This window comes from Anoplopoma fimbria, chromosome 14 (assembly GCF_027596085.1).
Source record: "Anoplopoma fimbria isolate UVic2021 breed Golden Eagle Sablefish chromosome 14, Afim_UVic_2022, whole genome shotgun sequence".
Classification (NCBI taxonomy): domain Eukaryota; kingdom Metazoa; phylum Chordata; class Actinopteri; order Perciformes; family Anoplopomatidae; genus Anoplopoma; species Anoplopoma fimbria.
In genome coordinates, this window is record NC_072462.1 from 18,715,341 (window position 1) to 18,728,341 (window position 13,001).

Genomic DNA, 13,001 nt, shown 5'->3' on the forward strand with positions numbered 1-13,001 from the left:
TTTTCTGTTGAATATAGAAGTGTAATGAGGGGTAAGAAAACTCTGCATTTCAGAGACACATGCCCTTTCTTCGCATCAAGAAGAGAGCTATATCTACTGATATATGGATTTAATTGGGTGTCAATTCATTCCTTGGTGTTTTCCAGCATGTCTAGACCTACCGGTGGAAAAAAGGGATATAAGCATTAAATATTACATCAAATTCTGTTTAAGATGAAAATTCAATGGTTCCAGCTGTAGATGAAATGGATAAAGCTTAATTTGTGTATGTGGGCGCTTGTGTCCATGCACTCATTATATATTTGCAGTCGAGGCAGTGGTACAATAAAGGAGAGCTGTGAATCATTACAGGCAGGGCACTCAGGTTAAGGAGACTGTCAGTCAAAGTAGACACAGAATAGTTAAGATGCTCGCATGTGGCTGTCCGCATGTGGGTGGGCATCGAGGCCTGTGCGTGCATCTGCATTATGATTCAAGCTTTAAATGGATAATTCACCTTGATGTTGCAGAGTAAGTCAATGGCGATTCTCGACAGCGCTTACAATAGTGTTTTACTGTTTGAAATTCCTAGTGGACAATGTCCTTTTTACATGCACCCTCTAAAGGGAGGTCTGAGTGGAGTGGTGCAGGGTCGTCTACAGGTCAGCACTGCTAGAACTAATAAGGATTTCAGAGTCTGGCTTGAGGACATTTCATGAGGGTGGATAATTGGCATTTTGGGGGATTGTATTTGAAGGGTTTGTGTCATTACGCTACCGTGATGCTCTAAGTTTCAAACTGAGAAAATAAAATGTAATTGCTTGTTGTTCAAGTTTACCCGACTTTCATTGACAGCAGGTTTCCTTTAAATCCATTTTCTTTTTAATGAGGATTTTATGATGTTGTATTTGACGTGGGCTTTCTAAGGAGCAAAACACTACTAAGCAAAACTGAAAATAAAAATAGTTTTTTATTATCATGATACCAATATTATTAGTCAGCAGTATAAGCAGCTATTTATCCCTGATGTATATTCATTGATCTATTTCCCGGTATCATATTACATAACATTACTACTGTAACATCCTGTCCAGACTTTAAATATATTATTAACTGTATATTTTTGATGACTCATGAATAAAGGCCAAAGAGATGAACTAAAAAGGCACCTCAAACCGAATTCAAATTCTCTCCCAGCTGTGTAAATAAAGTCAGAAAAAAAAAATCCCAAAGTAACAGACTGTGAGTGACTGGAAGTCTGAAAATTGAACTTCAAAATAAAAGCACAAGCAAACAGGTTTGGGTTGGCTGGTTTACACAAACCTGTGTGAAAATCCTGTCTAACTTCAACATTACTATCGTATTACCTTATTAATACATCTGTTGTTTAAATTAACAGACCCTTTAAACAATTCATGTATTTGTATTTCACTGCATCACATTTTGAAAGTAGTCTAATGCATCACACACAAGTTATCACAAGTTATTACAGCAAACTGTTAAGCGCCCCAAATACTTGTATTCTTACTTCTGCAATTAGCAACTGTTTGGCTTGACCTGACAAATTCAATTTAAATAATAATAATACAATTCAAGGGCTGCAATTATGGTGTATGGTTTCCACTAACCGCTCATCCAGTTAGAGGGGCCCGGGGGTTCAATTCCCAGCTGGACAACCTTCTGTGTTGAGTTTGCATGTTCTCCCCGTGTCAGCGTGGGTTCTCTCCAGGGTTCTCCGAGACAGACCTCCCACAGTCCAAAGACATGCAGCTTAGGTTAATTGAAGACTCTAAATTGCCCGTAAGTGTGAATGTCTTTGGAATGGTTGTTTGTCTCTATATGTCTGCCCTGTGACAGAACTGGTGACCTGTCCAGGGTGAACATGCAAACGCCCATTGACAGCTGGGATCGTCCAGCACCCCCGGGACCCTTAACTGGATAAGTGGTTATGGAAGATGGATGGATGGATGGATGGACAATTCAATAAATGCAATTAATTATTCCTAAAAATCTTTTTAGCATACGTCAACTTTAATAATAATAATGAAATCGGTACATTTATTGTTTTCACGTTTAGATTCATGAACCCAAAATCCCAATACCATTAAGTGCTCCGCTCATGTCATGCTCATTTATTACTTTCAAATGTCTCAAGTCCATCAGCGTGGATATTTTATTTTGAAAAATCTTTCCCGGAAGTGTAAAAGGTTATTGTGGCTCACTTGACAACCGATCTCTGCTGCGCGACACAACAGCACGCAGCTGCTTTCCATTTCGCAGCTTGAGACGCTGCGACGGAGAGGGGAGCTCACGCTTCTTAGCTCCAGGAATATAGATATATATAGATATATATATCTATATATATATTACATCTGATGGACTGAAGAAAAACGCTGTTCTTCTCCGATTCGGACCACTTATGTCTTAGTTAGGAGTGTAGTTCCGCAAACTGCTCTGATGACCTCAAGAGTTGTCAGCGCCGGTTTGAATGTGTTTCATGTGTTTGCTCAACAGTGAGGCAGACGGACGTGTGGTTTAGCCCCGTGGATGAGGTGTCTCGAGCCCCCGCAGGATCCGCCTGTCATAGGGCATCATGATCTCTCTGGTTCTTCACAAGTGGATGAGTAATATTTCACCGGAGATGCTGCTGTTGGTGCAGATTTTGTGGTTTTTACCTCTGACTGGAGCGGCTCCTTCTCTGACTAACGAGCAGCTGGACACCGGGGTGGTAAGTTTGCTATCTTTTCTATCTACTTATGGGGAGTTATTCTACCTGCTATCACCAATGAATGTTTGATGTGTGTTTTTTTCCCCCTCTATGATATTATTATTTTATTTTTTATTTTTATTTTTTTATTATTTTATTTTTTTATTGCTTATTTATAAATACTTGTTTTTTTTTTTTTTTTTTTTTTTTCTTTATTTTTTATTCTTAGCTTGTCTTCTTCTACTATGTCTCTTGTGTGCACTTTACTCTACGCTGTTGTAAGTCTGCAAATTTCCCCGCTGCGGGACTAATAAAGGATTATCTTATCTTATCTTATCTTATCTTATCTTATCTTATCTTATTCTTCCATAGCGTGGGGCCGAGATGTTGGCAGGTTTTTTGTCCCCCCCCCCTCCTATCCTACTTGGGCTACTCTCTTCTAACGTCCAGAAAAGAGCAAGTGCTGTCTTCTCCCAATACTTGCTCTGAATTTTAACACCGCTCTGCAGCTCACAGTGGCGGTACACAATGAATGAGGACAAATCTGAATGTCTATAGGAACTTTATTCACCTGATCAGGAATCACCCAATTCCAAAAAATACCCCAATCAATGTGCCAAATGACCTATAATAAACCCATGTATGTGGAGCGATGAGCCTTGATGTTAGAGATACAGACCTCTTTCACAGTACGCTGACAGTAGCCTGTGCTAATAACATATGGGAATAAACCCATGAGAAATTAAAGCTCATTTTTATCAGGGCTCTTCTCAGTCACGCTTAAGGAAGAGGAGGCAATTGCTGTGTTTTTAAAATAATAAGGATCCCATACTGTAGTCTAGTGGAGCAGTAGATTGGAGCTAAATGAATCACCCTAAATTTTAACAGTGAGTTATATATATATATATATATATATATATATATATATATATATACACTGTTTTCATTTAGGCCTATGTTTTACTTGAGTAATGGAGGAAGCTGTAAAGCAGTCAATGATTATACATCATCATCATCATCATCATCATCAACGTCCCACAGCATGCACAGCATAGTGTCAAGACTGAGGTTAAGGGAGGGAAAACACCTGCAAATGGACCGATGCATGTTGAAGTTTAATCTGTATGTGTGTGTTTATATTTTCCTTTATCCAGATGCACTATATGCTGTGCATAAAATATGAAGCTATTCAAAATTCATTATATTTTTTGCCTTTTTAAAAGCTGATTATCATTTTTCTGTGATTTCATCCCCACTGTAGTTGCATTTTTCTACAATTTTCACTCCTTAGGGCAACATCAGTTTCTGTTGCTGCGCATCCAAACTTCTGTCTCGCTTTCAGCACTCTTACCTTCCTTCTGAAACCCACACTTGGGGATTAAGGTTTTTTTTCTTCACAAAGATTAGAACAAAAAGCACTGAAATAGATCCGTCTCTATTTATTTACTTTTTTTTTTTCCCTCAGGTATTTTTCTGTCCACTTTGAGGCATTGTCCCTTTCCTTTTTTTAGCTCACTACCGGCGTTGCGAGATTGAATGGCTATCGTTTATGATCTAGATTAGACTGTGTGTGGGCAGGAAAAAGAGAATTTCAACTTAAATTGATAATATGTATGTTTGTACATAAGGGAAAAAAAGGATTCCACAATAAGCCCAGTGAGATTACATTACCCATGGTTTCTCGTAGCTGCGGTGGATGCCAACAACCTTGACATCTGGACATGGTCCGGTGCATCTTTCGCTCTGAATCAATTTTTGTCTGGTTTTCCAAAAGGTCAGTTTGGCCACAACTGTCAGGATTTTCATTACAACCTTTGCTCACTTCTTCTTTGCTGTGTAGTTCGGCCACAATCGACCAAACCCTGCCATCACATCACGAGAGCGTTCAGATGCAACATATTTCCATGCTTCTCAATCAAAGCGGTAGCAAAAATGTCCAGCTTCATCTGAACATTTGGGGAATGATAATAAAAAATATTAATCGGATTCAACAAATTTTTTTACCAATGAAAAATGATTTCTTTGTGTATCCGTCAGGTTACCTTTATGTTCTTTCTTTCTTTCGGTTACACTAACAACTTTGCATCTCTCTCACTCTCGGCTGTTTAGTAGAGTAGCAAAGCTTTACGTTAAAATGTGTCTGTAGTCGGTAGGATCTGTGACAGACAATCCAACAGTCAATTGGTGTTTTGAACGTCATGATCATTATTGGCCACTGATATCTTTAAGTGTTTTTTACCAACAAATACAAGTAAGTTATAAAAGAAAGTAATGCACTTTAGCTGACACATCACTCTTTATACAACAGTTTTAATTGTTGTGTAAAGTTGTGTACTGTAATTCTTGCACACACATTTACTGTCTTCCTTCCTGGAAAAACAGCTGAACTATGACACAACAAAAGCATTCATTTTCTACCATTTGCCCAGGCAGAGAAAGCAACACTCAAGGTGGAAGCTTTCCTACATTTCTATAGAGCTGTATGATACACTCAGTCTAAAGTGGTACTGTAGTCTTTGTGCAGCCTGCAGTCTGAGGGCCATTACTCTTGCTGTGATGTCTTGGATGCCCTGTCCCGCTTCGTGTGCCAGTAAATGCAAAGCAACACTGCCAATCCAGTGATGGATACAGGCCTTAAATTGTCCACACATTTATTTTCCCTATGGACTTCGAGCCACTAAATATGACTCTTGGTGGATGTCACGAGGGTTCATGCAATAAAAGTTACCATTTCCTGGATGTTGAGCCTCTTTTCACAGCATATTTCTGCCGAGGAAACATCACTTTGGTGGAACAGAACATGACTTAAAAAAAACATCTATACCGTCTGCTAAAAGCCCTTCAGCGTAGGATTGGAGAATCAAGTGCTACCCAAACCAAAACCTCTAGTTGTGTACCAAGCGCTCACACCCTGTAGCATTGCATGGTGGGTATGATGTGTTTTGTAGTTTCTTTTTTGTAGAAGAAGAGCAGCTTTAGTGACAGGTTGACATTTGTCTCGGTGGAAGAAGACATTCCAGCACCACAGCATATTTCTCTATGTGTCTACTTCCTGTACTCTTAAAGTCCACCTTAAAAAGCTCAATGTAGGAACTTCCTGCGCCTAGAAACCACAAAGACATGAAAGTGCCTTTCAAGTTTATCGTTTTGAACCCAGCTTGAGCACTTCTTGTGAGCGAGCAGGTGGAATGATCGTTGTACTGTGCCTGCAGATTTAGGGCAGGTCATTGTTTTTTGGGTGCCCAAGAAATATTTGGAACACAGACTCTTTCTTCTGTCCTCGAGAGAAGACACAGAAATATAGGATGTCTTTGTAGGAGCTCCACTGGAAGGGTGTCCTTCTACCTGCTGTTTTAGACGCCACATGTGACCCCCTCACTTTGGAGATGAAGGGCAGTAGAGAGCAAAAAGTTCATAGTGGTAAGTAACTTTTTCACAAAAAAAAAAAAAAAAAAAAAAAAGCTATTATACCAAACGCTGAAAAGCTCTGTGAGAGGCGACAGAAAGTGTAAAGGTTTGGAAGAATATAAACCTGATCCAAGGGCAATAACTTATTTATGCTGTCAGTTACGTGATGCATAAACTTGTCCTGCTTTTATTCATTGTAAAAACAGAGATTCTCACGTTTGATCACGGAAAGCAAAGGCAATTTACCTAGACCATATAATCCAGCTACAGCACCTGAGTTCATCAGGAAAGACGGAGAGAAAGTATCAGCGCAGACAGCTCCGATGATGATTACTTGGCCAATGACTGATTTCTTGTCACTGGTGTGCAGCGGGGAGCCAGAGGACACACAGGGAGCATCATTCTGCATCAGCCACTGGAACTGTTGGAAAGTACAGATGTGATCAGATGATTGCGCACATCATTCTTTGTGTGTGTGTGTGTGTGTGCGTGTGCGTGTGTGTCTGATGATAACTGTCGTTCACCCAGGACTCGAAACACCGAAAAACAAACCATCTAACCCACGGAACAATCCTCTCATTTCAATCGTTGCTGCCACCCAGTCCCCCATCACACTCCAGTGCAGCCACACTCCATCACTTGGCATATAGTTGAGATTGTGGATCCTATGTATGGTATGTGTCTTCATAACCACCGCACACTGACTCCTTAAGTAACTGAACCACAGCGCAGATCAGAGATTAATTTTCACAGTATCTCTGCTATCCAGGTTGATGTATCACTGCGTAGAACCGATTTACCATTTCAGCACTTGAGGGACCTGAGTCATAACAACTAAAACGTACTGTAATATGTGTTCTGCTCATCGTTTTATGTTCCTCGGGAGGAATATTTCTTTCACTGAAACAGAACCGCCGAGCTTCCCAAAGGAACTATTCACCTGGACACTCAACCTTTTATGATAAGCGAGAGTGAGCTGAACAGATTAGCAGCTGATAAATTACCTGAATAACTGTATATCCAGCAACCAGTGACATTTTCTACATTAAAGAACCACGGCCAATGATCCACAGGACCTCAGACTGTGCGAGTGTGTATGCTGGCAGGGCATCCAGAACCCGCCAGTCCATTTCTCACTCTCATTTTGCTGTTTAATTTCTTCAATGAGAACACCATCTGGCATTAATTCCCCTGGAGCAGAAGGCACATCCCACTTCTGCTCCCATGTCTCCGCCACTCCCTCTCCCTCCCTGCCAGATATCATCATAAAAAAAGTTCTTAATTTATTTTTTTTAAAAAGCAAACAAAAACCAAGAACAATTGTTTTTTTAGGATTATCTGGGGTTGAAAAATAGTCCCACTAGGATCCTTTTTGTGATTGTTCCAACCCAAAACTTGTTAAAATACTGATGCAATGTGCAGTCCTTTTTGTTTTGTTTTGTTTTTTGAATGGTTAAAAATTGCAAGGTCGCTGAAAAAGACTGTAGATATGGCTCACTAACACCCATTATGCCTTCAGTAATTAGGTCATTGGTGTTCTTAAGAGAACCGTAACAATGAGCATGAGCATTCAGCACAAAAATAAAACCCCAGCTTCAAACATAAGAATATCCAGTCGCTCTCTGCCGTTTGAATCCCCCAGTCTTCAAGTACCATTAATCCTCCACTTGACAATGGTTCAGGAATTTCCAGTGTGGAAAGCGAGATGGAAAATGTACATTTAAATAATTCAGTTTTTCTTCTGAAGGGTATAATGGGGATATCATTTAATTTCCAAGCCCCATTTCTCTGTCCGCCAACGGTACCACTACCCTCATTAGTACCGTCTTGTCTGAAATTTGTGTACATTTCTCCAGCATCACATCCAGTCCCTTCACTCTTTCAGTCTCTTTCCTACCATTTAACTGCTGCACTTCACATGGAAGGCTTTCTTTCTACCAGCACAGCATGGTTCTTCTGATTACAGCCAGAGGTCCGGAGATGGAGGAGACTCAAAAATAAAACGGGATGCAGTGACAGTCGAAGGACGGTACGATTGAGGGATTTCTGCACCGAAATAACTAATTTACAAAGAGTCAAAAGCATGTGCTAAATGAAGAGGAGGATGTTTCAGCCAAGAACATGAAAATATTTTGTCTTTGATTCATGGATATTATAGCTATAAAATAGATTGATTTATTTGTTAGGGACAGTGGGTGATGAGGTGTGCAGGAAGATTAAGCCACACCAGAAAAAAAAAAAAAAAAACCCCACTCCGGATGCTGGTTTGCATGTAAATCTGTTATTACACTCTCAGCCTGGATTATTAGGATACTTTTAGCTCAAGTGTCCCACTTCCATCAAGCTGTGTGACCTTCTGTCTGTAGAAATGCATCTTGGGACTCAAATTCAGGGCGAGGAGATTATTTCAGGAACAATGTCTTGTGGGAGAGGACTTGAGTGTTGCAGAGAGTATATTTCTCAACCCAGACTGACAGAGAGCGAATGTTCAGCATGTAATACAAAGCGCATTCTCAGCTTCTCAGGGAAAAAAAGGGGGTAACGGGAAGCCAGTCCCTCAATCTGCTCCCATCCAATATGTCACTTCCGCCTTGTTAAGCGTTAAAGTTCACCCCGAGATGTGCAAGGTTGTGAGCAGACTGTCAGTAGTACCCAGGAGTTTATGATTTCCTCAGAAACCAATTCAACAAGGGTCTCAAGAGCCCTGACACCTCATTGGCTGCCACCATAGCATGGCGGTGTGGGACTGATGTGTGGCAGCTGCAAGGCTTCTGTGTGACGCGTTCAGATAATGACAACACATGGATTTCCAGATAAAGTTTGACAGCAGGAATTCAGAACTTGATTTAAAGTAGGCAAATCTTTATGTTGACTCACGAGTACAATAAAATATAATTGTGCAGACTAAGAAGTAAGACTTTTGGCCACATACTGTCATATCTTTAAATTCAAGTATAGCAGGTTGAGGCCTGAAGAACCATCAGCAGTCATGGAGCTAATTTTTTTTGGATTAACAACTGAAGCCAGGTGTATGAAGGTAGCCTACACATAAAAGAACAGAAATGAACATGTCCCACACCAAAACTGGTGATTCCAAAATGTTCAATTGTTTCATTAGTTCCCTGTGTGTATGTTCGTCTCAGTTTATTCTGTCTTTGTGAGGCATTGGAATCTAATTTGAATCTGCTAGAAACAAAATCATCACATTGGATGAGTTACAGCAGTGGTTCTTAACCTGGGTTCGATGAGTCACTCTCAGGGGTTCGGCAGACACACACTGCGGTCAAGTGAGCCGCTGCTTTAAAAATTAATGACCGTCTATTCCTTAAGTTGCGTTCACACCGAGCGCCCCGTTCGGTGTGAACGCAGCATAACGGTACGGTGGCTTGGGTAGCCCAAAAGCACGGAGAAAGCTAAAACTTATGCTGCGTTCAGCAGATGACAGCAGATGTCAACGATGAATGCCTCGACGAAATCATTGAACTTCAGCAGAGCCAGCTTCAACAGCAACTCTTCGGAACAACAACGCTCTCAACGTTTTGGTGTCACCAAATCGTACCATACTCTCGTATTGCCAAGAAAGCCCTTGAGATACTCACACCGTTTGTTACAACGTATCTTTGTGAGCAATCCTTTTCGAGGATGGTGGACATGAAAACTAAGAAAAGGAACAGACTTTGCTGCGAAAATGATATGAGAGTAGCACTTGCCAAGGTGAAGCCGCGCATTTCTGAACTTGTATCTGAAAGGCAACAGCAAAAGTCACATTGATTTGCAGTAAATATTCACTGAGTTATGTTTTTGTGTGAAATTCATGTTTTGTTGGTTTTGTTCTTTGCACACAGTGATTTTGTGTGCAACTGATGCATGGTTCATTTTGTGCACTAATAAAATATATACCTATGTTTTGAAGAAATCATATTTTATTTTTCCAATTACGAAGGGTTCGGTGAATGCACTGATGAAGCTCGCAGGGTTCAGTACCTCCAATAAGGTTAAGAACCACTGAGTTACAGTATGATCCAATGATGGTTAACAGGTGCATGTGTGATGGAATAATGAATAAATGACGCTATGGACCCTATTTTAAACATGCAAGCACAACAACAAGTGCAAAAGTGGTAGTTTGTGGGCACACGAACTGCATAATATGCTAAATAAAAACTATAAATAAATATTGCAAAAATAGTTTGCTGTTGGGGATTTATATGATGGCATCAATCTGAGGCTATATCAGTTATAGTGCTAGTGTATCTCTCATCTTAAAGGGTCACGTTATCCTACTTGATGTGACTCAGCAGAGTTTGCACCACAATTTGTTAAAAAAAAAAAGAAAGGACACAGAATTGATTCAGTGTCTGCTGCATAAACAGACAGAACACAGAGTTGTGAGAGACATGGGGTTATTTAGTAACAGCCTGGTGTCGTTTGCCTGGGATTAAATCAAAGTAAACGGCCGTGTGTAATGACGCTGCGGCACAACTGGAGGCTGCAGATTTATCACATATATCTGTCCGCTGACTTCAGATGGCTGTAGGGATTTAATGAGGGGATGGAGAAGGTTGTCAAGCAGCTGTGGCTAACAGATTCTGCACAAACCACTCAATTGAACTTATAGATAAATGTATACTGATATACCAACATTGTTGCTTTAATGACATCAAAAGTTTATTTTTTTTGATTAAAATGTAAGCAATATTTTGTTATTTTTGCACATTTTCTCTTCAAAATCACATAATTGCACCAGAAACAGATGTGCTTCTCAGAAGTGTCATCTCTAAGATCCAATTTTCCCCAAAAGCTTGTCCTTTTCGCTGCCTCATTTCAATGAACCACCCACCTGTTTGCGCCTCACCTCCCACCTGCTCACCGTGCGCTGTGCTCATCAAACTGACACAGACGGGGGGAAAAAGCAAATTTTTAAGGTCAAGACTAGGGCCGCCATGGAAATGGAGCCCTTCTCTACGGGTGTTTATAACTAGCCGCAGCAATGGGGATTGCTTCTCTGGTGCTGATTGATGACCAAGCCAATGCAATTCTGTTAAATTGTGTTGGTGAAAGTGGAGGAGCAGGTAGAGCTGTTTTACATGCTAACAGGCGATTTGAGGGCCTGAACATCCATCTATGGCTAACTGTGAGAGAGGAAATCAGTCTTGTGCAGGTACACCCGGTCTCACAATGAGGGAGATTTATGAAACCGAACCATACATATGCATGACTTTATAAATCAACAATAATATGTGTGCATATATTTGAGAGTTTTGGCACAGGCAACTGTCAGTTGAGGTGAGTTTACAGAAGTAATGGAACCGGACTGTGAGAGCAGTTGAGCTGGTTTCACTGTTTTCCTCAGCTGCATAAGATTCCCCCTTCCCATTGGCTCTCACCGGTTTCATGACTTACTCTTAACTGTGGGTTTAAAGCAAGCTGGCTCTCGCTCAGGCTCCCCAAGTCGAAAACCCCAAATCAAGTCCACGTGGTCGTTCTATTTTAACTGAGCCATCCCACCCCCCCTTCTAGTCATGTAACCCATCAAGGTCTTGGTTGCCAAAGCTATTCAAAGGACTGACCGTGTCTTGTAATTACGCTGGTTTCTGGAGTTGCGCTGCTCGCATGTTAAAGTTAAAATAATCCAGAAGACCGCCAACTGAACTGGAGGAAACCCCAAAGCAACAACAGCGCTCCTCTGAAGTTTGAATTGTGGTAAATGCAGAATGAATGTATGTCGATTGTGTGCGTGCGAGGATAAAATGAAAAAAGGCTGTTGCTTCTTTCATTGCTGCCATTGGTTTAGGAGTGATGGGCACTGCTGACTTTTGGTTTATTTCATATCAAAGTGAAGGACAGTTTGTGCAACAAAGTGGAAAAGGAAAAGATAAACACTTGCTGGGGGAGAGCTTCATGTGTGCTTTGGAATTCAATTCTAGTACTGTATGCTCTCAAAGTGAAGGCACACTTGTCTGTTTATCTAAGTAAAATGTATAAAGAAAGTAGACAGAAAGACGGACAAATTGCAGAACTGGGAGGTGCTGGTTGTCTGCGAGTTATAGGACTGGGTGGTGTTTGGATTTTAACAATTCCGATTCCAGTTTTGATTATTGACCACCGTTTTAGATTTTGATGCTTTGAGGGGTGAAGATGCTTTTTTTTTTTTCTCCCCAAAAGAACAAAACATTTTAATAAAACATTAACACGATTCATATTCACAATTCCTTTCATAAGGTTTAGGTTTGGGGTCACCAACCTTTTAAGAATGAGAGCTACCTGAAGGTTGGAGAGTACTATAGCGGGCTACTTTTAAAAAATAAATGATTTTAAATAAAGGGTCACGTTGTCTCAACAAGTGTCTCTCTGCCCTGTCAGAGGCTGCTCCTACTCTCTCCTCTTCGATCGCCACTGCCTTCCTCTCTGTGGCCGGTCCGGTCTGTGAGCCTGACAGGCGAGGAACGCCCCGCTGCAGCTGCAATCAGTCTACCGCTCCAGCCAGCTCACAGCGGGGCTCCGTGATTGTGAGTGACCGGCTGACTAGCCAGTGGCCCCTGCAGTTGTTAATGCGCTGTCACACCAATGATGGAGCTTCTAAACCCCAAAAACATTCAAGCAAATTTTCAATTAAACATCAATTTTCCTTTAACTGCTCATATTAGAAATGAGGTAAGTGTTGAAATAACATACAGCGTTGAATAACATTTGCTTTGCTCTTTTTTTTTTTTAACTACTGTTCTGACTATAGACTTGTTCTGACAGTTCCAGCACTTTGCATTGTGGGATATAGTGCAGGAGGTATACTGGTCAGATGGATACTGGACATTTTTTTCCAAATAAGCACGCAACCCGTCCGGCCCCCTCTAAAAAGTGTGCGTGTGGCAGCGTTTTACCAAAAGTTACAAGTTTTTTGAACAAAAAC

The 13,001-nt window shown here is 40.8% G+C and overlaps 1 protein-coding gene across 1 annotated transcript in view; it reads left to right on the forward strand.

Annotated features, from left to right (window-relative positions):
* Positions 1 to 2,613: 2,613 nt before the first annotated feature.
* Positions 2,614 to 13,001, forward strand: part of mmp17a (matrix metallopeptidase 17a) — a 65,855-nt gene continuing 55,467 nt past the window's right edge. Inside the window, exon 1 of the mRNA XM_054612576.1 lies at positions 2,614 to 2,707. Coding sequence (XP_054468551.1) covers positions 2,621 to 2,707 — 87 coding nt within the window. The 5' untranslated portion in view covers positions 2,614 to 2,620. The remainder of the gene's footprint in view (positions 2,708 to 13,001) is intronic.